Below are 26,419 nucleotides of genomic sequence, written 5' to 3'. Positions count from 1 at the left end.
CCACATTGCTTTTGTCAACTGGCACTTCAGAGGGATCCCACAGACTCGGGGAGAATGCACACACTCCTTCACTGGCACTGTAACAGCATTGCACCACAGTGATTCTCAGCCCTTTTCTTTCCACTCATGTACTCGTGGCTCTGTGATTAATAAGGGATTGCTTAAGGTGGTATGTGAATGGGATGGGAAGGTTGAGAATCACTGCTCTGGATCCAATTGTTACTGAAATATTTTGCTTGAGAAAAATTGTCATTGACCCATTTCCTTTGGAGTTGCACATAATGAGTCAATTGGGGACGATTTAAACAGTGGTTTTCAAACTTTTTTTTTTCTACCCACATACCTCCTTAAGCAATCCCTTATTAATCACAGAGCACCGATGGCATGGGAATACTTAAAGTGGTATGCGAGTGGAAAAGGTTGAGAACCACTGCAGCCGCTGTGCGAATCGCATGTTAGTTTTAATGCTCCTCTGTGTTAGGGTAAATTGGTTTTGAGATGGGGATCGAAGAGGGAACAGAAATAAATCAGAAACTCGGATGAAGGTGGCGGCAGACCCTTGGGTCTGGTCCTTAGCGGTCCCACTCTGATCCAAGACTCGCTGATCCGGGGCCATTCCCGGAGCCTCCCCTTCAGTTCGTCACATTGGGTCTGGTGTTGCTTGCGTTCGCTCTGGACCAGAGTTGGGGATCCTCATGTGAGGTCGAGGGTGAACATCCCACAAGGACTGTCAATGGACTGCTGTATCAGCTGCAGGGAGACCGTCCCAATCTCGCCGCTCCCTCTGTGCCGGCGCTCCGTGTCCTCTCCTACTGTGGAGACTGGAGCTGGTTTGTCAACTGAGAATACAAGAAATAGGAGAAGGCCATCCGGCCGGTCGAGCCTGTTCCTCTATTCTCAGATCATGGCTGATCTGATGATGGCCTCATCTCCACCTACCTGCCTTTCCCCATATCCCTTCAATCTCCATCTATGTAAAAATCTATTCAACCTTGTCTTAAATATATTCACTGGATAGTGATAATGAGGGAGGGTGGCAGGATCTGACCGTGTCCACAGACCTCTGATATACTGCGCCCTCAGGGGATCCTTGCTCAGCCTTTATCCAGTGAGGGGAAGAGCCCCCAGGACTGTTCCTCGAGAGCTCCACACTCACCAGATCCATGGTTGATGACCAAAAGCCATACTGACATCCTCGTGAACGCGGCTGAGGTTTATATTCGCCCCCGAGCCCTTCGTCCTCTTGCTCGCCCCCTTTCCTCACCCCACTCTCTCTCTCTTTCTCTCTCCATGCCCACTCCTCCTCATTCCCTACCCTCCCCCTCTCTCCCCTGTCCCCTTGCGGAGGTCCGGGAGCAGCGGCGTTACAAACAGACGATGTAGGCTAGAGACAGGAAACCTTCCACATAGCAGGTGGATGGACCAAAAGTCATTGGTTTAGGGGCAGGGAGAAGAGATTCACCCAGAGAGTGCCGAGTACCTGCTCCATCGTCGGAGGGAAGGGGCTGAGGTCGTAGACGATATTGAAGTGTCGCCCAGCAGAGACAGTCCGGCTACACTGGGAGGTGTGATAAAACGGACGAGAACCCTTTTTCAGCATGGATGTGTTGGGCCGAATGGCCTGTTTCCTGACTGCACAACTCCTTCCCCACCTCTGCCCATCCGGCCCCTCCACTGCGACTACCCCTGCAGTTACAGTCGTCGCCGGTAGGGACGCCCGCACCCCCCACCTCCACCCCACACACCCCGTTTGCGGACGTGACCGTCATGACTCAACGCGGAAACCGGAGCGCTGGGAGTGGCGGCGACAGCGGCATCCCGGCTTCGGACTCAGTCAACGCAGCTCGGTCAGCATGAAGTTTCTCTCCCTACTCCGCAAGAGGAAGGAGGTCAGTCCCTCAGCCCTCGGTCACCCCTCCGTCCCTCAAAACCTCGGTCACCCTCCGTCCCTCAACCCTCAGATACCCAGTCCCTTAACCGACAGCCTCTCAACCCTTCGCTCAAATCTTCAATTAGCCTCCCTCCCTCTCCCTTCCAAAGTCAGGGTTACCCTGCCTCATGAACCCTCCTTCCAATCTCATCCTGATCAGGACTCATCTCCGCCGGACCCGTTTTAGTTTTGTTTTCGATCTGTGTGTGTTGGGGGGGGGGGGGGGGGGGCTCTGTCTCATTTTCGCTCAATTCAACGTCCGATGTTTATCGTGGGAAGGGGGAAATGGGGAACGGTCCGTCCGGTCGCTGAGTAACTTGGTCTGGGTCCACAGCTCATCCCTCTGGTCGCTCTGATGACCACGGCCGCCACCTTCGGCACTGGCACCTGCATTTACTTCCTCGCCACCAAGAGCGATGTCATGTAAGTTTCCGCAGAGTCCGGGCGACGGGAGCGGAGCTGGTGGGTGGGTGTGTCGGAGTGTGTGTGTGTGTGAGTGGGTGTGTATTTACGTGCGAATGGGTGGGTAAGTGTGGGTGGGTGTTAGAGGGAGCGCGCTCTGGGTGGGTGTTAGAGGGAGCGCGCTCTGGGTGGGTGTTAGAGGAAGCGCGCTCTGGGTGGGTTAGTCTTTAAACTCGAGCCAGCAGCGCGATCCCAACGATCGTTGCTTCTCGATTTCATTTCCTTCTATTCAGAATCAACAAGTCTCACAATCCGACTCCATGGGAGAACGTGGACCCGAACAAGCCCCAGAAGGTACAGTCGTTGCTCTGTTGACGCAACCGAGAGCGGGAGTTGGGCAAAGATCGGCAGGGTGGGCAGCAACCCGGAAACTGGAGCGGGGGGGGGGGGGGGAGACCGGCCCCCTGTGGGTTCGGGAGGAGGTTGGAGCTGGAAGGAGGGGGGGGGGGGAAGGAAAGGGAGGGGAGAAAGGGATAGGGGAGGGGAGGAGGAAGTGGGGAGGGAGGGGCTGTGGGCTGCAGGCACTTCAACGGGAGCTCGGTCGCGGGGGCGGTTGAGTTCAGGAGCTCGCGGAGAGGTGGGCACGGAAAGGAGTCGGGGTCGTGGGTGAACCACGGACACGTGCCTTTACCGGGGAGAGGGGGTGATACGAATGGATAAGAATTATGCCTGGGGAAGATGCGTGGACACGGACGTCAGTGACGGTGCGCTGCTTCCCAGCTTCAGAGACTCGATCCTGACCTCCACTCCCCTCCCACACACCAAAGACCGTGGGCTGGAGATCAGTTCGTGTTCATTCCTCCCAGTCTTCGGGGGCAGAACCTGGGGCCGACGGGCATTGTGGGGCGGAATAGTCCACAGTCCTGGTATGAGCTCAATGGGCTGAATGGCCTCCGGGGAATACGAGGGAGCTGGGTCCCTCTGCCGAATATTAATCGGGGGAGACCAAGGCCGAGATGCCACTCCCTCAAGCCGATCGGGCAGCCTCCCAACTGTTCACATGGACTGCAGATGTTGGAATCGGGAGGAGTTCACCGGGCCGAGTGGCATTTGTGGGGATGCAGGGATACTCCAATGTTTGGGGATTATCTGTGCGCAGGGGTTCCGGAGAAGGATTAGTTCCAAGCAACTCCTGAGTCCACACAAGGTTTCCCGTTGGAGAACAGCGCCCATTCTTCTCACTACCGCTGCTGACTAAGGCATGGAAAGTCCCTCGTTGCCCAACGCCCTCTGACTGTAATCCTCTGGCCACGCCAGAGACCAGTTTCAGGGAAAGGTGAATGTGGCGTCATTTGTACAATCGGTGACTAGGGGCAAGGCTCCAGCTGTGGTGAGACAGGAGTTCAAACATCAGTAATTGGGGAGAGTACAAGGCAAGGTGGGCCGAAGGGCACGTTCCTATTTACAGATCTCTGGCAAAATGCTTGGTTTCCACCGGGTGTCGTTAACCCTCTCTGATCTCTCCCACCCTGCGCAGTTGCTAACCATCACGCAGAAATGGGAGCCTGTCGATGAACTGCAGATGGTGAAACGTTACACCAAGTGAAGAAGTGGATCTTGAGCCTCGGGAGGTCACACTACTGAGTCACTTCTGGCCAGTCCTCTGTGGCTGCAGCTTCAGACATGCGGCAGAAGCTTGCAACAACCTCTCTCCAGCAAACCCCCGGGAATACATCGGTGGAAAGAGCAGTGAATTCGCTTAGTTTGGGGCATAGTATCCTTACATCCCCGCTAATCTAAACTCCAGATGGAAAAAAATAAACTGTTGTGTATTGAGATTCCTTGCTTAACCAGTAATGCCTCAATCTCTGGGATTTCTGCTCGTTCATTACGTTTCCAGACTGATGAATAATAAATCCTCCAGCTCGGGGGGGGGGGGGGGGTGGAAGTTACCGTCCCTGTGTAACCTGCTCGGAGTGGGGTTACCGTTCCTGTGAAACCGCGCCGTTCCACAGGCGTCAGGGGCACCAGAGGGAGCGGGTTCTCTGGCCCTGTTCACGGAGGAGCGCTCAGGACTTTCCCCGATGTCGCAACTCCAGCTAAGTTACGGCATTCCCGCTGCCTTCCCCCGCACTGGAGTGTGGACGGCGACACCCACCCGGCCCATCAACAGGAACACAGGCACAGGACGGTGCAGCGCGGTCGTGGATCAGTGCAACAGGCGCGTGGTGGGTGATGGAGACCCTCCGCTCCTCCAGCCCACCCACGACACAATGACCTTGGACGTTCCCAATCTCTCCAGCACTCGGGAGAGGCCACCTCCACGCAGCGCAGACACTGGCACAGGGTCCTGGATTGCACTGGCCCTCCGTTGTTGAATCACCAGATGTTCCTGCACCGTCCACCCACCAGCTTCCATGTTCAACCCCCACCCCTTCTGCGATCGATACCCTCTCGCCCCATCCCTGCACAGGGACCCAGAATCTCTCAGGCTGATCCGACATAGAGATGCGTAACCAACATTTAGGGCTTGAACTCTTCATCAAGGTGTGGACAAAATGTGACCCTCTGACCTCTCTCCCTCCACCCGACCTGTCCTACCCAACACTTTCAACCTTTGACCTCCCCCACACTGACCTGCTTGTCTTCCCTCCCCTCTCAGAGACTGAACGCTGTTGTCAGTAGAAGCCTTGCCTTCACCCCCCCCCCCCAAATCTTGAGTTCAGTGCACACCACCATGCCAAATCTTCTTCCATCTCCATGTCTACTTCCATGACTCCACCCCCCCAGCTTAGTCCCCAGCTTTAAGCATTTTTCCTCTTCTTGGACAGCTTGTCCTGGCCACTCTGCATCTTATTTCCAACAGCCGCAGAAACAACCTCTCAATTTCTCCGCTCCCCTCTCATTCTAATCTCATCTCCTCAAACAGCTCTACAATACAATAAGCTCAAGCCCAAAAGAGTTGCTTATTTATCTTCACGAGATAAAATACTCTATTTGACCTGCTGAGTTTCTCCAGCAGCATTGTGATTTACTTCAATCAGTGTCTGCAGTTTTGTTTTTTTACTTCCAGCTGACTACACTTTGTCCAATCCATAGCTCACACTGGTCTCCTCTGCATCAGAGAGCCCACAGACAGAGACGGCCAAGGGTTCCTCCACCATCCACAAGAGTGTTCCCGAGTTCCAGCCGTCTGTCACTACCTCCCTAACAGCCTCCTGCAGTGTCCAGAAGAGCACCTCACCACTGTCCAGGCACACTGCAGCCTGCATAAGTCCAACTCTCCACCTTGCCGTTACACGAGAGGCAGGAGTCAGCCATCCAGTTTGTCAAACGTGCATCAGATTCAATAAGATCATGGCTGACTGCCCTGGATTCCTGTCTACTTGTTCCAGTAACCCTCAACTCTTATTTAAAAACCTATCTTATTGTCTAAAATACATTCAGTATTAATTTACGGTTCCTTGAGCAGAGAATTCCATAGATTCACCACTCTGGGAGAAGCAGTTCCTCCTCATCTCAGTCCTAAATCTACTCCCAGTAATCTGCGAGTTTTAGTCTCACCTGCCAGTTCCCATCTTATCTATCCCTTTCATAATGGAACATTTCCACAAGATTCCCTCTGTAGCTAGTACAGTCCCAGGCAATTCAGGATAATCCCTTAATTTCCAGTCAACCCGATGAACCTCCTCTGCACCACTTCAAAGCAGTACATCCTTTCTCCAACAGGGAGATCAGAACTGCCTGTGGGTACTCCAGAAGCAGCCTCACCAATACCCTGTACAGATGGAGAACATCTCTGCTCTTAAATTCAATCCCTCTAGCAATGAAAACCAACATCCTATTTGCCGCCTTGGTTACTGTTGCACCTGCAAACCAACTTTTTCATTTCAGACACAAGCACTTCCAAGTCCCTCTGCACGACAGCATGCTGCAGTATTTCACCATTTAAACATCCAGTCTATCATTGCTCCCTTCAAGGTGCATGACCCTGATGTTGCACTCTGTCAGACCCTTGCCCACTTACTTAACCTGTCTATGTATACTCTGCAGACTCTGTAACTATAGCACAATTTGCTTTTCCAATCAATTAACGCCAAAGTGAGACATCTCATGCAGTCCCTCCTCCACCCCAGTCTGTGTCACCACTGCACATTTCGGCCTGCAGTTCTTCAGTTTTATTTAGCAGGCCAACTATCCAACATCCCAGATTTCACCACAATTGCAACACAGCCAGGAGTTTCACAGTGACACTAATATAGAGGAACTAGCACCCCAAAGACTCCGAGGTTCCCAGAAATTTACTTCACTTTCAACCTTCAACAACTTCTGCAGGTGCACTACTGAAAACATCCTGTCTGGGCGCGTCACTGGTGGGACAGGAACTGCTCCACCCAAGACCTCAAGAAACATCAGAGGGCTGAAACCCCACCATCAACTCCATCTGCACTTCCCACAGCCTTGGCAAAGCAGCCAACATGTTAACAGACTCATCCCACCCTGGCCACTCTCTTTGGAAAGTCAGGGAGAAGATTTACAAGGGAGAGAACACGTATCACCAGATTCAAGGATAGTTTCTCTCTCCCCCCCCACCCACCCCCCCAACATTATCATACTCCTGAATGAATCTCTGATCCAGCAGCACAATTTTACAGTGCTCTGTAACTCTGCACTGTTTTCTTGCTGTACTATGTATAGGGCATCTAGCTAGACTGCTCGCAAAACAAACTTTCTCACTGCGCCTTGGCACATATGACAATAAAACTGAAGATTTTTTCACACCTCTGCCTTAAACCACCTCTTCGCCATTTACACCAACTGGCTTTCTCTCAGTTCTGAAGGATCTTCCACCTGAAACTGTTTCTCTTCCCACTGATGCCATTGGACCTACTGAGTTTTCCAGACATTTTCTGGGGTTTGCAGTATTTTTGATTTACAGATAGAAATAAATTGGCCCACAGATTGTGGAAAGGAGGTGTACATTCAAACTAATAAAGGAATTGAGCAAAGACATAGAAGAAGCAGAGGCCTGAAATTAAAAGTCAGTAAAAGGCAAGAAAACCATTTCCCACAATATACAGTTCACCTTTTTGCCGCATGAGGGATTGTTGGATCAGCAACTAGGGTACATCAAGGAACAGAGAAAACAGGCAACATTATATTTTATATAATAAAAGCTTATATTTTAATCACCTTAAAAGACCAGGGAATAGATTTAACAAAATTCCATTCTGACTGAGAATTCAACTTGTAATGTCAAATATAATGTCAATAATACCGTAAAACCTGAAATGGCAGTGATTGGAAAGATTTAAAAGCATTCAAAGCCCTTGGAAACACAGTGCGAGCAAAGTACAAACATGTGAACCTCTGTGCACAGAAGTTCAAGCAAAGATTTGATGCCAAATATGGGGATGGTTGAAGGAGGGGTCTTCATTACAACATTAATACTGAACCATACACTTGTCAACTGTGTGAGGTATTGGCACAAGTAAAGGGAAATGAGGTGGCATCTTACCTGCAAATATCCCTACAACCGTAAAAGGACGTGGCATTCCCAGCTGGGGCTGATTGTTTCCTGTGGCTATCTCTCCCACAACATTGGGGATGGGGATGGGGGGGGGGGGGCGGAGGGGGCAAAGTCAGTGAATGCAATTCAATTCTCGGTCGAAGAGGACCAAAGGTCTGCTGCCACTCATTCCGTAGAAACACACTGCTTCAAGGTGCTTGAGGTTTGCTGTAGTTGGTGGCATTTGGCACTAAATCATATTTTCTTAGCTGCACACAACAATGAAGTAGCCAGGAACAGCCATTCTGATTGGTTCACTCAAGATCCCATAAACAGGACAGCAGCACAAGTTGCAATTTAACACAACTGGCATGAAGGGTCTGCCGTGCTACAATTGCATTAATACAAAGATCATCACACCTGATTGTACAAATCATTAACTCTTGGTTTGTCCTCATTATAAATGTTTCAATCATTTTACTTCTTCCAGGACATTGATGGCTAAACAAGTCCTTCCTTATGATTAAAGATCACAAAAATGTACAGAGGAATTGCTTTCGAAAGCTGTGTAAAGTGTCGATCCACAAATACTGTTGAACCTTTGGATATTGCATCTTCAAAATCAAAATTGCACACAATTTAAAGTTACTGCTTGACCTCTGCACTGAAATCTCATTAAACAGGAACCAGGCGGCATGGATTGGGAAGCTGAAACAGCTGCCGGGAACTGGAGCTTCAATTCCCATCTCCACTCTCCGAGTGATGCATTATATCAGCTCAGAGGGAAGGAGGAAATATGGAGTGCATTAAAAACTTCAGTCCCTTACAGTCATTGGCTGAACCAGCACCCAGTGGCAGTGACTCAAACATCCAACAAGACAGAATTACACTTCATGCAGTGGCTGAAGAGTCAGAGGACAGTGCAGCCCACCCTGCCTGTGCCAGCCATTTCCACCCCAGCCGGCTGCTCATTCACAAGAGAAGCAGCACACCCCACACCGATGAAAACTCCAAGCTCTCACACAGACGGCCAAGGCCCTTCGTGGACTGAAGGTCATCTGAAAGATGTGAGCACAAATTAATCACTCAGCACGGTTACCCGGGGAGAAAGAAACACATGGTCCTGCCAGCTTCAGGGTCAAGCGAGATTGCCTGGGTCTTGCTGGCTTTCACAAGTACAATTCCTGGCTGATAACACTTTCAAATGCTGCTGTTTAACTCGCATAAAAGGCACTGGTTTTAACGAATGGGCCCCTAATCATCCAAGCACCCACACTTGGTGCAAGCATTGGTTGACGGCTCCTTGTAGACTTGCAGCTGCACCGTACACTGGTGCACGCCATAGGAATGGATCAGGAGGCGTCGAGCCTTAGACTGGACATCTTCCCATCGGGAGATGCTCTCTGGAACTGAACAGACACGAATCAAAACCAAGCAGAAGGGCTTTAAAGGAGGATGCTGCAATAAAATCATTAAGCATCAGAGAGATACGGGCTAGTCCCTCAGTGGATGTGTGATTTTGACAGCCAGATGCTGGTCTTCAGCAATAAACCAGGCAGCTGGTTGTACTGACAAGGTGAAGAGGACACCTAGTGGTGGAAAGGCTTATCCTCAACATCAAGCAGTTTCCCAGCTTTAGAACAATTCTCAATCATAGAATAAAACAGCACAGAAACAGCCCTTCTACCCATCTTGTCCTTGCCACAATATCTAACTGCACGACATTAGGCTGCATCCTCCATGGACCTAGCCAAATGCTTTTTAAGCTCTGTAATTGTCCTCACCTCTACCAGCTCATTCCACAACCCACCATCCTCTTTGGAAAACATCCCTCTGATCTCCTTTACATTTCCTCTTTCTCACCTCAAACCCATGCCCTCCAATTCTAGACTCCCCTGCTGTCCTGGGGAAGAGTTTCTGGCTATCTACTCTATCCATGTCCATCATTTTAGAAACCCTCCAAGGTTCTGTGTGAATAAACCTGGCCTACTCAGTCTCTCCTTGTAACTACAACTCTCCTTCCATTCCAGGCACTACATCCTTCAGAGCAGGAGTGTGATGTTAAGGCACTGGTGAGACCTCACTGGGAGTATTATGAGCAGTTGTGCAATCCTCATTTAAGATAGGATGTGCTGATGTTGGAGAGGGTTCAGAGTAGGTTCACGAGGATGATTCTGTGAATAAAAGGATTATCATTTGACAGCTCTTCATCCATACCCTTTGGAATTTAGGAGAATGAGGAGGGGTCTCATTGAAATGTTTTGAATGTTGAAAGGCTGGGACAGTATAAATGTAGAAAGGTTGATTCCCATGGTGAGAGATTCCAGGAGAAGAGGGCTTAACTTCAGGATTAAAGGGCATTCGCTTAGAACAGAAATGCGGAGAAATTTCTTCAGCCAGAGGGTGGTAAATCTGTGGAATTTGTTGCCACAGGAGATTTGGAGGCCAGGTCATTGGGTGTATTAAAGGCAGAGATTGATGGGTTCTTGATTAGCCAAGGCATCAAAGGTTCTAGGGAGAAGGCTGGGCATTGGTGCTGAGTGGGAAAATGGATCAGCTCATGATTAAATGGCAGGGCAGACTCGATGGGCTGAATGGCTTATTTCTGCTCCTGTGTTGTATCTCACTGCTTCCACATTCTTCCTGTACGTGTAATAAAGGATGTTGACCAGCACTGTGTGCGAGGCCCAGGTTACTGTTCAAGGCCAAAGGAATTAGTGCAGCAAGAGGCTTTGTCCCAGCCAACTCAGGGGCTCCACCCAGTGGTGAGATAAACGTGTAAACTACTTACTCAGTCTTAAATGCACAATAGCTGCAGTCCTGCCCATAGTCAGAGACCACACATTCAGATCCTGAACAGAATGGACATCTTCAATCTTTAGCAGAGAGTCCCGTATGTGATGCACATTAAGATGTTCTGGAGTGCCTAGGGATACAAAAGACCAGAAAGAGTGGAGCAGGAGGTCCTCAGCAGGACACACAGAAAGCAAAGAAGTTGACGTTAAAGCCGTCTGGCTGGAGGGTGCTCAGACTGCATCGTTTTTCTACCACGACCTGCCTGGGAGAGAGGCGAGTTGCAGAGTGCACTGCCGGGGAAAAGGCCCAAGTATGCCTCAAACTACCACTCTGAATCTCACAGCAGCTGGTCTCTGAACCCCGAGGGGTAGGGTGCAACAGGGTCCCTGAGAAATCAAGCGTACACCCCAGGAAGACCCCCTTTCTGCTCACACAATCAGGCTGAGGAAAAGTTCAGGAGTAGGAAGAGGAGCTCAGGTGACACCCACCCCACCCCCCCACCCCAAATCAGCTGTACCCACATAGACACCAGATCTTAGAGAGTCGGCAAGTCACTGCCACGTCTGATTAAATTGCTCCTGGAACATGGACACTGCTGGCAAACCTAGTGTTTGTTTTCCCTCTTTTAACCCAGTTAGTTGAGAGCTGACCAGACTGGTGGGTTTTGTGGAGGGGACATGTGGGCAAGGGCGAGGCAATGAACTAGACGGACTGTGTGGATGGGGAAGATTCCCCACTCCACTCTGATCTGCTACTAGTACGCATTTTCCTGACTGGAAAGTGAGGAGCTGCAGAGTTGTTCAGAACTCATTGCAGATGCACTGGACTTGCAAGATGACATCCCTTCCCACTCTGCGGGGACCACTCCCTCCAGGACTCCCCTGTCCATTCGTCCCTTCCCACCAATCCTCCTCTTGGTACGTACCCCTGTGACTGCAAGAAGTGCTGCACTTAACTTGCAAAGCCATCAATTCCATCATCCAAATCAGTGACAGTGTGAAAAATGGCACTGACACTGACTCCTGTGGAGCATCACTAGTCACTGGCAGCCAGCTAGGAGGCCTCCTTTCTCCCCACTCTTTGCCCTCTGCAAGTCAGCAAATTTTCCATCCATGCTAGTATTTTTTCTGTAACACCATGGGCTTTTTACCAGCCTCATGCGCACCATCTTGTTAACGAAAAAATGTGCGCTGAAATTTGTAACTCCATGACATTCCTGAGCCCAGCACCTATAGACTCCCAGCTGAGTGCTGTACACGACTCCTAACCATCTCCAGGCCTGCAGATGACACCACAGTTGTAGGCCGGATCTCAAACAACAAGACAGGGAAGAGGAAGGGGAGAGAGAGTCTGGTGCAATGGTGTCAGCAAAATGAAGGAAACAGTGAGAGTGCACTGTGTCTATCAGTGGTGCTGAGGTGAAGATAGCAGAGAGTTTCCTACTTTCTCAGTCTTTGGAAGGTCAGCACTCATTGAATACTCAACTGAATTTCGGCAGGTAAAGTGTGAGAAGTATGCAGACAGGTTGCATCCCAGGCTGTTTGGAAACAGAGTGGCAAACTGAACATCGTCCCTCACAGGCACCAACCTCCCATCCGTTGAAGGTATCGATGTGAGGCGCTACCTCGAGGAGGATTGCGACCACATTGACCACAACCTCTTCTCATTGCTCCCTTCAAGCAGAAAGTACAGGAGCCTGAAGTCCAGCACGCCTCACCCCTAACAAACCTGTCCTGGTCGAACCATTCTGATGTTACAACAATGAAAGCACGCCAGACACAACTGGGTGAGGAAATATGGCATGGCCAGGAAGCTGCAGAGACTGGGACATGGAGCTCAGACCAACCTTCCCTCCACCAACTCCGTCACACCGACTCAGGAGAGATGCTAAATCAGATCAGGTTTATTTTCATGAACATGCGTCATGAGATTTGTTGTTTTGTGGCAGCATTGTTGTGCAGATCCGATCCCTTCCCAGTTATATTCCCCTCTCCTACCCAGCACCCCCCCCCCACCCTGCATGTGATTCCAGCCTCAGAGATAGTTTCTTTCCTTCTATTATGAGACTCTTGAATGGGTTTCACACCTTCCTCTGTTACCTGCACGATTTGATTACTTTACCGCCCTCTCTACACTTCCTCATGTGTTTGTTATTCCATGACCTGCTACCCGAGTTAGATTGCCTGAATAGCACGCAAAACTAAGCCTCGCACAGTGTTTGGGTTCATGGGAAAAATAAACCAATCAATACCTTCCAGAAAGATGAGAGCAGTGTCTCGCATTATCCGGAACGTTGTGAACACGACGAGGAGGGAGAAGATGTAGGTGCAGATCGGATCAGCGACCTTGTAGTCGGGCTATGAGGGAGAAAGCAGAACTATGAGGCTAATTCAAGGCCACACAACATTCACAGACCCAAAACTGTTCAATGTCTGACACCGTAAAACTCCCCAATACCCATTACTCTCTGCTAACACGCACGTTGAGTCCTGTGGGGTCAGGAGGAGTGGGGCATGGGGCCCTGGTGAGGTGGGGGGGGGGAAAGAGAAGAGAGTGGGGCAAGAAGACCCATTGAGGTGGGGGAGGGTGCAGAGAAGGAAGCAAGGTCCCAGCAAGTTTGTTTGTCAAATCTCAGTCGTTGAGACACATCAGATCCCAGCTCACAGTCAGCCAGGTGCCCGGCCACAGAGATTTCCAGGTTATCAGCATTTTACTGCAGTGTGCATTTACCTCATATCAATTACTCACCTGCAACATTACTCCACACCCTGGTGAGCACAGCCCCTGGGGTGTATCTGGCCAGCAATTTCTACCACTGTACCATTACAAATCCCAAGTAACAAGCAGTAATAGGCAATGAAGCAGTGTTCAATTTTAAATCACTAATTTATTTCTAACTCAAATTATAGTCTTAACTTTTAAACTATCCTTAACACTAAATCTATCCCCAGCTATGCACAGGCGTCTAGTGTGTGTCAGTGTTTGTGTTATACCGAAACCATTACAGTCTAGGCTAAAATCTAGAAAGTTACTTCAAAGTTCAGTCTTTTAAATTCAGTGTTGAAGCAAAGGCCTTTGAAATTTGATGCCCAGAGTTAATGTCGAATTGATAGGAAGACTTGAGTTGTGGGTGCTACAGGCTCACGAATTCTCCTTGCACTGCCTTTGAAAAAATTTCCATCCACACGAGCTGTGGTCATAACACTCCTGGTCCTTTTGGAGGTGGGAGTTGAACTGGGCTGCTTCCATGAAGCTTCCAAGATCCTGGCACCGGACTCTCCGAGTGACCTTCACTGCTAGTCACACTCAAAACGAAGTGGTCTTTCCAAGTGACCTTCACTGTTAGACACAATCAAAATGAAGCACTTTGCTTCCCAAAAAGACCCTCCTGGCACAGGTCAATCCACTGAAAAACCCCAGACATTCACAGAGCACACTTTTCTCTGAATTCCACAAAAATGGCTGTCACAAGAGCTGCTTCAAGAAGCTGCAGCTCTCCTCAGCGGCCAGAATGGTTCTCCCTTGAAAAATTGTAGTGTCTTTGCAAATGTATCGAATTCTGGAACAGTTCCCTCAGTTCTTCCAATGCATCAAATTGTCGCTGGGCTGTGACTCGTGATGGTGCATGTCTGAACTGTTAACTGTGACCATTCAGTTCCTCCTGTCATTTAACTAAAACAGGAGCTCATAATAGTACAAACCGGGGTTTGGTGAGGGTAAGGGATTAGCGGGGAACTGAAAAAAAGTCCACTGAAAATTAAAGGGGTTTGGGGGGGGGGTGGGAGATAAAGGGGAGAAAATGACACTGTGTATATTCAAGAGGGAAATGTTTGTGTGTATTTTGATTAATATGGTTCATAGTGAGAAAAATAAAAAAAGTAAAAAAAGAAAGAAAATTAAAGGGTATTATAATCAAAATATTTATCTCCTGAAGGGAAAGGAAGCAGTCAGCTTCCAGTCATGCCTGGGGTCTGGGGCACCTTACGAACATGTAAGATTTAGACCAAATAGGTAAAGAATCCTCCATTTTGTGCATGTGGATCTGAGGGAATCACTCCAAGTATTAGCCTGGATAGGTGGTTCAATGAACCGCACTCCCTTGAATGGGTCCAACCACTCACTTTTGTGCTGTAATGCCTTTACAATGAATTACCCCAAATACAGACAGTGGGCAGATTAGTTGGAGAGTTATACATTGGAAAGGACAAAGATCTTGCTGCAACTGGATTGTGTTTTCGATTCAAACATATCAGGAATGGTCAGTCTTTAGATCGCCGAGCTACAGACTAGAGCAGACAAGCTGCTGGAATGACTTGGATCGGATAGCAACCATGGGTAGTGATGGTTTGTCCATATCTTGGGCCTAGACTCTACCCTGCAGCAATTCTTTCTGTGGCACTCTATTTAGGCTTGTTGGAGAGATGAGTGATTTCTCACATGAGGAGAGATTGACAAAACTGGGATCACATTAGCCAGAATTCAAAAGAATGAGAATTGATCTTTCTGGGTTTGAAAGGCTGGAGATTGTTTCACTGGGTGAGCATCTGGACTAGGGTCACAGTCTCGGAGCAAGGAGTGGACCATTGAGAAAAGTCTTCACTTAGAGAAGTGTATCTGTGGGATTCTCCTCTCTTGAGGTTGTTTAACATTGAAACACTGAGACTGGGTGATAAATGCTGATCTTGCCAGCAAAACTGAACCTGAAAATTAATGCAATAAAAGTGCAGGAATCCAGCACTTACGGGGATTGGTAGATGCCAGTTAAGTATTTTTTCCAGTTGATTGAGATTTTGTGTTGCATGATTGGCAAACTAACTGCAGGGCGTACTGATTTTAAATTTAGGAGATTTTTACCTATTTATTTTCCTCAATCTTTTTGCTGGTTGCTGGAGTCCGTCAGTTGCTTGAATTGCAAATAACAGTGGTAGATTTCTGAAAACTACGGCTCTGAGGAGGATGCTGATCTGCCCAATGACACTGGCAGATCAGTCCTGACCCTGAGAAGTGGCAGAGCACGTTTAAGAAGCACATCATCAACGTGATTTATGGTGTTAAAAAAAAAAGCACATCATCGACTCAATTCCTACCGAAACACCAGGAATAACATTTCAGCTTCCTCAACTGGCCTTGTCACTTTTTATGAAATCAGCATTACCCTCTGCACATCCAGGATTGGACCAGCATACCACCTCCCCCCCCCCCCCCACCCACCCACCGCCACTATACCCAGGCAGTTTGCAAAAAAAAGAGCATGCATACTTTAAAACGAATGATGTAAGCTGCCACCAGGACACCAACACTCTGCACCAGGTCTCCGAGGGCATGAATGAAAGCAGCTCGCACAGCCAGATTCCCAGAACTAGAAGCATGTTCAAGAGCATTCCCAGGAGCTCCTCTTGCAGCCTTTTCTGAAGGAGAGTGCGAATGGGAATGGGTGGACTGCTTCAGCAAAAATCCCATTCTGTTAAATTTAAATTAAAAACATGCAGGTTATAAACAGTTGTAGCAACCTCGAATCCCTTCGTCACTCTATAACATCTGGAGTAGCCAAAGACCACAACACTTGGCAAAAATTAACCCTCCCAAATGTGGGGAATTCATTGAGCGATTCCAGAATTGGAATGCTTTTCTTTGGGCAATCCCTGTAGTAAGGAGTCAGTGATCAGAACAGAGCTTACAGCGCACTCCTCACCATTTTCCCCTGAGCACATTCCTCCCCACCCCCCCACTCCTGGACAACACTCTCTTCTTGCTGGGCACCCTTCTCACATGCACCCTCTTCCCACAATTTCCCCATCAGCACTGCCTGGGAGCTGAGGGTAACAGTCAGCGCCAGTGGTGATCTTCAGCCAATCCAGACCTTTGGAAGTTACAAAGAATCCTGAGAAAGTTCCCAGTAAATGGGAGCAAAGGCATCACTGACTGCAGCTACATCAGCCGAAGTCTGCCGTGACATTAGGAAGATAATTTTCTTTTTAGTACATAGCACGGTAACAGGCCCTTTCACCCCACAAGCCCACGCTGCCCAATTACACCCAATTGACCTACAAGCCCAGTACATTTTTGAAGGGTTGAAGGAAACCGAAGGCTCCTGAGGAAACCCACACAGACAAACTCCTTACAGTCCCTGGCGCTCTCTAACAGTGTGGCGCCAACCGCGCTGCCGGCCGCCACCAACTGAATGCAGCTTTTTAAAACAAATTCTGGACTTACACAAGGTTAATGGCGACTCCAATGGCTGCAATGATAATCATCACGTCTGCATGGATCTCAAAGTCCTGGTGTATGGTCCTCTGAACAGCTTCATAAACAAGCCCGATGGTTACAGCGTAGATCAGGACCACACTGAGCATCGCAGCCAGTGCCTCTATAATACACAGGGAGAAAGTTAGTCACTCAATGTGCAACGCATACCATGCTCTCATTATTGAGCCAGTGACAGGTTGGTGGGGGAGATTGGAGCAATCACAATAAATCCCACCATTGTTGCAGGATATCAGAATCACAGAACTTATTATTGTGTCTTAATTGTTACCATCCACAATGTGGACTGGGTGCAGGAAGGATTGGTTCCAGGGATCGTGGAGCTCAGCAACAATGTTGCACTGGAGAAGTTAAGCAAAGATGGTTGAGCAGATTTGATCGAGATGTTGCCACTAGTGGGTGGATCAAGAGCCGGGGACACAGATTTTGAATTTAGAGCAAAATATCCAATGGGTCCGTGCCGCCCGATTTACACCCCATTAACCTCCACCCCGGTACGTTTTTTTTTACCCCGGTACATTTTTGAAGGGCAGGAGGAAACCGGAGCCCCCCGGAGAAACAGGAAGAACGTGGAAGCTCCTTACAGACAGCACTGGATTTGAACCCAGGTCTGGTCCTGATCATTGGCGCTGTGCAGGTGTTGCGCTGACCGCTATGCCAACTGTGCTGCCCTACCTAGAAATCTACAAGGGTAATGCAAGAAAAGACTTTATTCTGAATAGTTCTAGGGAACCAGTGACTGTAGGGGCATTAGGACCAAAATCAGTTCCCTCAATAAACAGCTATGTAGCTCAGAGTGAAAATCATTTTGCTGGGGTTATGGGGAAGGAGTGAGAGAGCCACCACGACTTCAGCCAACTCTGGAAAACTAGGGGCAATGTCACCTCCTCTTGTACACCCATCACTAGTAAAATTTACATTGATAACGTTTTATCAGACATCTGCCTCCCTTCACAATTTGCCATCATTAAATCTTCCATGCACTCAAAAGGTTCTACTGAAATAGACCACAGTAGCAACAGAGCTGACTTGATTGCGTAACAGGTGGCCTTTACCGGAACACTGATTGTTACCCAAATGACAAATCGCTAGGGAAAAACCAAGTTCCCTGTTTCTGAATCAAACGATATGCCTGCGTTTGAGGATATGCGCATTTGACAGAGGGATGCCTCAGAAAAGGAGAAAGCCATTTGAAATCAGCTGGATGCTCCCTTCTGTGACTGAGGACCTGTGGCCCGTCCAATCTGAGTGCTTGAAACTATACTGGGCTACGTTGTAGATTTTGTACGTACCGATACTCACCTTGGCAAGGAGGGAATGGTAAGGCAATGTTTAGAATCATGGTGAAGCTTGGACCTTGGACGAACAGCAGAAAATGTGGCCAGACGATGTCTGATATGCCAAGAACATAATGCAGGAAAAGGCACCTCACCAGCAAAGGGACATACCTGGGGTCAAGATACTCTTTTTGTCCAATGCAACTTGATTTTATTGAATTACTGCATATGCACCATTATATTGTAATGCCTGTTGTCTTTAATAAATGGATTGAAGCCTATCACACCACAAAACTGATACTGTGGCGCGCATCTTTTTGAAAGAAATCATGCCCAGATTCAGGATACCAGAGCACATTGTATCTGACAATGGCCCTTATTTTGTGGGTGAGATCAATACCCAGCTATGTCCAGCTCTGGGTATCAAAAAAGAATTCCATTGCCCCACAGACCAGATTGAAAGAGCTAATGGAATGGTGAAGAACAAATTGGCCAAACTGGGACAAGAAATTGGCTCAAAGTGTTACCAGTACCCTTGTTCCAGATTAGGCCTCATCATCAGGCTAAACATGGTCTGTCAGCAGTACTAATAATATATGGTTGACCATTGAAACCTGGAAAGCTGCCTTGCCACCTGAAATGGATCTTAATCTAATCTCCAATTAAATTGTAGACATATCCTAGCGTTAACCAAGACTCTCAAGATTTGGCATTGACAGGTAAAGATAGGAAGGCCACCAGGAAGAGGAGGAGCTAAAAGATGAACCTAGAGTCCTCCCAGGAGACTTTGCTCTCCTGAAGAACCACCTGAGGAAGAAGCTAATTCGAGAGGACCCTACCAAGTGTCGTTGGTCATTGTCCAATTCGGAATTCTAAAATAGACCCATCTGGGACGCATCAAACAGGTTCATTTGTGAATGGGAATTTGTCATTTTAAAGTTGACCCATAGAGTGGTGACCTCAGCAGACCAGTGAGGGGGGGCTCTTTGGCTAAAAGACCCACACATGCAATGGGCTGCTGGCGACTCAAGGTGAGGAACCCATGGAGGCTGTGGGGTGCTGGAGACGGCTACCAGAGGACTCGCACCAGGCTGCGGGCTGCTAGAGACTGGCTCGAACTGGCCAAAAGGGTACCAGGTATTGGAATTGGGATGCGAGGGGGTGCCGAAGGCTCTGAAGGGTTCCGGACTGAGTCGGCAGTTTGGATCTGGAGCACAGGTCGCCAAGTGGCTCTGTGTGGTCGTGAAGGCTGCGGAAGCGCTGGAGGCAAATCTACAGACACTCAGTGACTCGGGGGTGGGGGGGAAAATCATCTATTTTGCTTCTCTTTCTCTGACTGTAGGGGATGCTTCAGGTAATTTCTGCTGATGGCAAAACTGTCTCCCTTAAAGCAAGCAAAAGCAATTTTGTGTGATAAGACAGTTTTATTACAATAAATTGATTCTAGTCACTAACTGTGATTACGGAGAGAGGGCTAACTCATCCGTATGCTGAGAGGGTAGAGATTCCTCCCCATGGGCAAAAATGCTTCTCATAACCACGGTCCCGTTAAACAGCAGTGAGCTACCGTCAATCTGGGCATTTTCTAATGGCACTAGTGAAGCCAATTGTCCCCATAATATGAATGGAGACTGTGGGTGCCATTGCTTTGATGGTTGGTATATTCACCCTCCCGTAAAGAAAGCCATCCGACAAGGAGATCAGACATAATGGCCCTCTGTCAGTGTTCGAACTGACCAGTCAGCAAATACTACCTGCTACTGCAGTTTCAAAGGTAAGGGGACTTGCTTTCTGTGTCATAGCACTTCTGCCAAGTACATTATGGTCGAACCACCACACCTCCTCAATGTAACTCAGTGGGTTTGTGGGGAAAGGGCTTTCAGGGGAAACAGCTAGTCAGTGGGGCCCCATCAAGGAAGCAGGAAGTGGATGGGCAGTTTCTTCTCGACTTGCCTTGTACCAGACACAAAGATGGTGGAGACCCTGACGCCATCCTTCCATTGCACTGCAGGAACGAGGGATCTCAGAGCCATAGTGCTTTTGGATGGGAGCTTTCCCTCACTGGAAGGAGAGGGCATTGGTGGGGTGTGATAGTACAGATCTATCACCAATGTACATAGTGTATATAGTTACTGTATCTAGACTGTGCTTACAGCGATTGGCTGAGAGCTAAGCCACACCTATTGTTTGGGCCTTAAAGGGTTGTGTCCCTAGCCAGGTCGGATCATTCCGGACTGGTCGGCCACCTGTGAAGAGCTCCGGTCTTTTGCTAATAAAAGCCTTGGTTTGGATCAACAAGTCTTTGGTTCTTTCGACGAGCTCTACATGGGGGTAGCCTGCAATTCAAGGGAAATTATCTATACAAGGATAGTATGACTAAAATTGTAAATGTAAGGTATGAATTGGTTCATTACAATTTTATTCATCAATTATATTTAACTCTGGAAAAATTAAGGAAATATAATTTTATTTCTTCAGATTTGTTTTAGATATCATAAGGTTCTTTTCTACATTCTACTTGGCCATGTGAGACGGCGAAATCCTTTCGGAATAAACAAGGAATTTCTAGAAGTAACTTTGAAAGTGAAATTTTTATTAGATCCTGATATACTGTAGTCTATTTCTTGTTGGGTAATATTAAGAGAATTAATTTAGAATTGAAATTAAATAGATTTCAAATTGTTTTTTTGAGATTGGCTTTAGCTGCGGCTAGAAAATGTTTGGCAATTACTTGGAAAAATGAGATTGATTTGAGTATTCAGAGATGGTCTTGTATTCCATTGGAAAAGATAACATAATTTACGCAATAATTCATCATGATTTAATAAATAAAATTTTCAAAAAAAAGGAAATTATCAACCTGGCTGCAGCTCAAGAAAAATTGGCCAATAGTTCTGCAAAGGAGATGGATGTTGCCCAAGGCCAGATGAAAACCACCATTAAAGAAATGATGGCATTATGACAGATGGTTTTACAGAAATGGATGGCTCTTAACTTTCTCCTAGCCAAGAGAGGAGGCACGTGTTTCATTATCGGACGAGAGTGCTATATCTCTGTCCAAGATGAATCAAAGAAGATTACCTCTCACTGTTTGCATTTGAGGGGAAGTGGAGAAAAATCAGGATATTGGGGCCAACCTGCATGGGTTAGGCTCAGGAGTGGGGGGTGGTGGCCTTTCAGTGGTATCTCCACAGGTTGGGTGGGATCAAGCTACATTTCATCATAGCAGGGATTCCTGCACATGTTGCAACTGCGACATCTTTGGCCCCTTGTCACCCTTAGGGGTGTTCATGCAAGACAGTACCTCTAGAAGAAAGGACACCTCAGAGGCACCAGAGTGTTAATAGGTGCTTTCAAATGGCAACACCCAGGTAGCCCTCCTGGTACCCGGGTGTGACTACTGGATCGTGGGTGTAGGATGTACCTTTCAAATCACAGCCAGACTTACCTGATAAATCACCAACCCGGCAATTTAAGGGAGAACCCCGCCCCTGTGATGACATGAGTGATGCATCATGCAGTCAGTTCCCTTTCTGTTTTAAAGTTCTCCTAAATGTCCCCACACCGACACTGGTTGACCTGCTGAGTTTCCCCAGCTTTGTGTTTTTACTGGGTCTGAAGTTATTTCCTAGGTTTGAACTGAAAAAGGAGTTCCACGGGGCCATTTTTCTTCAAGCAACTACAGTATATCAGTGAATATTTTTTGTCTTCTGCTTTTTTTTTTAAAAAATGAAAGCTTCTGTTTGGCTGCAGCCAGAACAAATTTCAGTCCCCATAGACAATGTAATTGTGGGAGTATGACAATAAACTCATCATCATTCTTGTAAACAGTGTGCCTTTAGTTCTGCAGAGTGTGCAGATGAACCATTCAGCAATCAGTCCTTTATCACTTTACATTTAGGATCGTGACACAAAGTTCAAACAGGGAGTCACTGTTCAAGGTTTCCAAAGTAATAATTGTGTACTTTGCTTATTAATGCACAAAATAAATCAGATCCAGGAGTTAGAGCAAGGTTTAAATGAATGAGCAAAGACAGACATAGCACAGGAGAGGGCTATTGAAAGAGCTCACTACATGGCAAGATTGTTTCTAATTAGGATAAAAGTTAAATCAAAGCCAATTTCATTTATAGTTCACATTATTTCTTTGCTGAACACTGCCTTTTCATTCCCTAATGCATCGGTTCCCTGGCACCAAGAGCCACTCCTCTCCTGTGCAGCGCAGCCATCCATCGAGTCACATTCCCGACCACCTTCCCTTCACAGAATCCAAACAATGTACAAGATGGAAGCCAGCTTTTCAACGAGATTGCCTCAGAGCACTTGGCACCACTTTTGCACACATATGGTCATCTGTAGCCTTCCATGAGCACCCTTGCTAAAGCTGCAGTGTGACCACCACCTTAACCGTGATGCCTATAACCTTCTCAGCCTCATGATACACCAGCCTCTGCTCCAGCTGTGAAGTACAGGGCTTCAGCTGCTGCAACTGGAGACATACAGCACACATGGCGGGAACAGCAGAAGAATGCAGGACCTTCCAACTGGTGCGGTAGGTCTACTGCACTTGGCTGAGCTGCCATGCATGTCTCTCATTCACTAAAACGTCTAACCACAAGAGGATTAAAAAAAAACTGCCCATCTAGCTACCTGACTTTCACACGCATCACATCAGCAAGTGAGAACCCAGTTGCTCTTCCTCCATCCTCAGCAAGAATGAAGACCATTCTCAGTAACCAGATTGTTGCTATCCCAGGCCGTGCTGTCATTGTAAAGGGGCTGCGAGGAACATTACAAAGGCAATTCAATCACATCAACTTGGAGCTCAGCTTTCTTGGCATCAAGCAGCTTTACGTTGACAAATGGTGGAGTAACAGGAAGGAGCTAGCAACAGTCCGGACAGTCTGCAGTTATGTTCAGGACATGATCAAGGGTGTCACTGTTGGCTTCTGTTACAAGGTGAGGTCTGTGTATGTTCATTTCCCCATCAACGTGGTTATTCAAGATGAAAGATCTCTGGTAGAGATTCTTAACTTCTTCGGACAGAAGTATATTCGAAGAGTCTGTATGAAGCCAGGTGTTTTGTGTATGGTTTATCAGTCCAAGAAAGATGAGCTTGTTCTTCAAGGAAATGATATTGAACTAGTATTAAATTCCGCTGCCTTGATCAACAGACAACAGTCAAAAACAAGAATATTCTAAAATTCTTGGATGGTATTACATCTCTGAGAAGGATTAAAGCTGCTCTAATTCAGCAAGCAACCATAGCAAAGAAGCATATCATACAGTACACCCAAGTGTTCTGAAAGCAAAGTCTTTGTTGTCCAGTGTAAAGTTTCTCCTCATCCATGCCCATTTTTCCTCTCCCATCATTCTCAATTCAGTTCTCAAAGAGAGCAAAACAGGACCACAGCAAGACAGAAGTTTTACATAACGTGCGAGGATGGCAAACAGTTCATATCGCTCCTTAGCTAAAGTAGCTCGTTAAAACAAGAAACAGTTTTATATCACTTTCATAATCAATTATGCACCAAAAAGTTAATGGAGAGCCTAAAGTTATGGGGTAACCTGTGGTCACATACCAAACCGATGCCAGCCAAAAGTGAACCTGCTATTGGGAGGCCTTGCAGAAAGATATAATGCAACCAAGGAAGCAGCAATCCCCAGCACGTCAGCCAACATGTGAACTGCATCAGTCATAACGGCCAGGCTGTTAGAAAGCCATCCTCCTGAGTGGTGAAAGAAAAAACATCTGTTAGACTAAGGAACAAGTGAACACAAGGTCCTTCATCCCCTTCCACCTGCTCCGCCATCCATTAACATCTCATCTGATCTGAGATCCACGTCCCACATACCTTCATGCTTTTGGTTACAACTGCCACATTTTATTTTGGTCCTCCAAATATAAAGGTCATAATTTAATTCACTTTGGACATAACTATTATATTTTTGTGTTTCTTGCACCTCCATCACTTCCAGCATTTAAAATATAGTCTGATCTGGTTAAGACTTAGAATAACCTCACATTTATTGATAATGAAACCCATTTTTATAGACTTGCCATTCATTTAATCTCACAATATGTTGTCAACTCATGTCTCCATCAACACTTATACAGTAAACCAAGCTGCCTGGCTTTCTATCCCATCAAGATGCAGGCTATCTGCTAGTTCAAATTGACAGAGTAGACAGGAAACATGAACATTCTCTCCCAATTGGAAATGCCACAAATTAAAACACAAAGGGCATGCCCACACATATCTGCAACCAAACTTACCCACAAGTTCTCCAACAGTAAACAGACTATAGAGTGTAACAGCAATCCACAATCTTCTTTTTGTTGTCCTCTGCCTGACTAATTCAGAGTTCTTAACACAACATTTGCATTCTTCTTCTTTATGTTGTCCATCTTCTTGACACTCATCCTGGAATTCTGCTTTCTGCAGAATTTTCAGCTCTTTATGGGGGTCTGTGCTCTCGCCACTGGTTCCAATGCTCCCATTACAAATCACAGTCGGCACATATGCAATCTCATCAGTCTGATCCAAAGTGATCACCTGCAGTTTAGCCAAACCATTAAATGTAGGCACATCTCCTTCATCCTCTACATCAAAGTCCAAGGCAACAGTGTCACTTTCCAGGTCTCTGCAGGCCAAGTTACCCTGGTGAGGGAATGACTTCAGCTTGTTCCAGAAGGATCGAGCCATGATAATTCCTCAAAGATGACCAATTGGCACCGACTGTAACTCAGATATCCTTTCTTACCGAACTTCTGCACAGGTTAGTAATGATTAACAGGGACTTCAAAATATCCTGCAACAGACACAAACACTTTAACTGCAGTACCAGTGCTAGTAGCCTTTCGGTTCAGTCATCCCTACCCAGTGTCCAAAGTGCTGGCATCTCTTGATGCAGTCACATTGCCTTGGCTCAGGTCTCCACAACACAGCTACCAGCCCAAGGGAAACCAGTCGCGCGTGTCCAGTTATTCTCACTGACATTTCATGGCAGACCAACAGCAGTTAGGACTCTTCATTAATTGCTTAAGTAAAGGAAAGAAGACGCGTTACAACCCAAGGACAGCGGCAAACATAGCTAGAGTGTGGAGACGCCGCAACACCCCACCGATAGCAAAATCTTGTCCCGCTGCTACCCGACCGACCCGGCTCCCGAACGACCAGCCAGCCCCCGAGACTCTCTAACGTCCAGCCAAGCGGCCAGACCCTCAGCCCTGGCGCCCCAGACCCTCCGACCCAGCCCCCGAGGTACGACCAGCCGGCCCCCGAGACTCTCTAACGTCCAGCCAAGCGGACAGACCCTCCGCCCCGGCGCCCCAGACCCTCCGACCCGGCCCCCGAGGCACGACCAGCCGGCCCCCGAGGCACGACCAGCCGGCCCCCGAGGCACGACCAGCCGGCCCCCGAGGCACGACCAGCCGGCCCCCGAGGCACGACCAGCCGGCCCCCGAGGCACGACCAGCCGGCCCCCGAGGCACGACCAGCCGGCCCCCGAGGCACGACCAGCCGGCCCCCGAGGCACGACCAGCCGGCCCCCGAGGCACGACCAGCCGGCCCCCGAGGCACGACCAGCCGGCCCCCGAGGCACGACCAGCCGGCCCCCGAGGCACGACCAGCCGGCCCCCGAGGCACGACCAGCCGGCCCCCGAGGCACGACCAGCCGGCCCCCGAGGCACGACCAGCCGGCCCCCGAGGCACGACCAGCCGGCCCCCGAGGCACGACCAGCCGGCCCCCGAGGCACGACCAGCCGGCCCCCGAGGCACGACCAGCCGGCCCCCGAGGCACGACCAGCCGGCCCCCGAGGCACGACCAGCCGGCCCCCGAGGCACGACCAGCCGGCCCCCGAGACTCTCTAACGTCCAGCCAAGCGGCCAGACCCTCAGCCCCGGCGCTCCAGGCCCTCTGACCCAACCCCAAGGCTCCCTATTGTCCAACCCAGGAGCTGTTTCCGGCGCCCCCAAGCCCCCCGACCCCGGCTGCGAGGCCCCACATTCAGGGCATCACACTTGTCCGAAGCCAGTCCTAACTCACTCACCGCAGGGCCCAGTGCTCGGGCATGTCCCCAATCCAGCTACCAATCCAAACAGCCAATCACAGCCGCAGGAACGACCAGCCAATCACAGCCGCAGGAACGACCAGCCAATCACAACCGCAAGAACAATTAACCAATCACAGCTCAGAAAGCAAAGATTGACGGGAATGCACCGCTCCCCGCCCCTCGAA

At 48.5% G+C, this 26,419-nt stretch overlaps 4 protein-coding genes across 9 annotated transcripts in view; 2 read left to right on the top strand and 2 right to left on the bottom strand.

The window, feature by feature from the left end:
- LOC138749666 (AP-3 complex subunit sigma-2) overlaps positions 1 to 26,419 on the bottom strand; it is a 356,312-nt gene that overhangs the window by 72,198 nt on the left and 257,695 nt on the right. Inside the window, exon 1 of one of the 2 annotated variants that reach the window (XM_069911381.1) lies at positions 11,577 to 11,580. The exons of the other annotated variant lie outside the window; for it this stretch is intronic. The gene's annotated coding sequence lies outside the window, so the exon portion shown is untranslated. Of the gene's footprint in view, positions 1 to 11,576; positions 11,581 to 26,419 lie in introns of those variants that run through there. 2 annotated transcript variants of the gene reach the window in all.
- Positions 1 to 26,419, bottom strand: part of slc30a4 (solute carrier family 30 member 4) — a 50,724-nt gene that overhangs the window by 7,025 nt on the left and 17,280 nt on the right. For 2 of the 5 annotated variants that reach the window (XM_069911362.1, XM_069911361.1), the window contains exons 3-9: positions 24,456 to 24,991; positions 23,761 to 23,907; positions 16,851 to 17,004; positions 15,897 to 16,098; positions 12,889 to 12,994; positions 10,633 to 10,767; positions 7,489 to 9,250 (exon numbers count right to left, since the gene is read on the bottom strand). In XM_069911362.1, the coding sequence (XP_069767463.1) occupies positions 9,096 to 9,250; positions 10,633 to 10,767; positions 12,889 to 12,994; positions 15,897 to 16,098; positions 16,851 to 17,004; positions 23,761 to 23,907; positions 24,456 to 24,885 (1,329 nt within the window). In that variant the 5' untranslated portion in view covers positions 24,886 to 24,991 and the 3' untranslated portion in view covers positions 7,489 to 9,095. Of the gene's footprint in view, positions 1 to 7,488; positions 9,251 to 10,632; positions 10,768 to 12,888; positions 12,995 to 15,896; positions 16,099 to 16,850; positions 17,005 to 23,760; positions 23,908 to 24,455; positions 25,221 to 26,231; positions 26,338 to 26,419 lie in introns of those variants that run through there. The other 3 variants (XM_069911360.1, XM_069911363.1, XM_069911364.1) reach the window with 3 other exon arrangements.
- On the top strand, positions 1,584 to 4,170 carry c14h15orf48 (chromosome 14 C15orf48 homolog). Its single transcript, XM_069911384.1, has 4 exons — positions 1,584 to 1,889; positions 2,265 to 2,353; positions 2,626 to 2,686; positions 3,870 to 4,170. Exons 1-4 carry the CDS (start codon positions 1,599 to 1,601, stop codon positions 3,936 to 3,938), a joined length of 510 nt encoding a protein of 169 aa, XP_069767485.1. The 5' UTR covers positions 1,584 to 1,598; the 3' UTR covers positions 3,939 to 4,170.
- On the top strand, positions 22,751 to 23,380 carry LOC138749665 (large ribosomal subunit protein uL6-like). Its single transcript, XM_069911379.1, has one exon. The coding sequence runs from the start codon at positions 22,760 to 22,762 to the stop codon at positions 23,378 to 23,380; it is 621 nt and encodes a 206-aa protein (XP_069767480.1). The 5' UTR covers positions 22,751 to 22,759.

The sequence above is a fragment of the Narcine bancroftii genome, chromosome 14 (genome assembly GCF_036971445.1).
Source record: "Narcine bancroftii isolate sNarBan1 chromosome 14, sNarBan1.hap1, whole genome shotgun sequence".
Lineage (NCBI taxonomy): Eukaryota > Metazoa > Chordata > Chondrichthyes > Torpediniformes > Narcinidae > Narcine > Narcine bancroftii.
This window is presented reverse-complemented; position numbering and strand designations above follow the sequence as displayed.

Bases quoted from the DNA above. Each gene is read 5' to 3' on its own strand.
- c14h15orf48 (XM_069911384.1), top strand. From the start codon at position 1,599: ATGGATGTGTTGGGCCGAATGGCCTGTTTCCTGACTGCACAACTCCTT. The intron at 2,354-2,625 runs GTAAGTTTCCGC...CCTTCTATTCAG, and splicing joins GCCACCAAGAGCGATGTCAT to AATCAACAAGTCTCACAATC. The intron at 2,687-3,869 runs GTACAGTCGTTG...CACCCTGCGCAG, and splicing joins ACCCGAACAAGCCCCAGAAG to TTGCTAACCATCACGCAGAA.
- LOC138749665 (XM_069911379.1), top strand. From the start codon at position 22,760: ATGCATGTCTCTCATTCACTAAAACGTCTAACCACAAGAGGATTAAAA.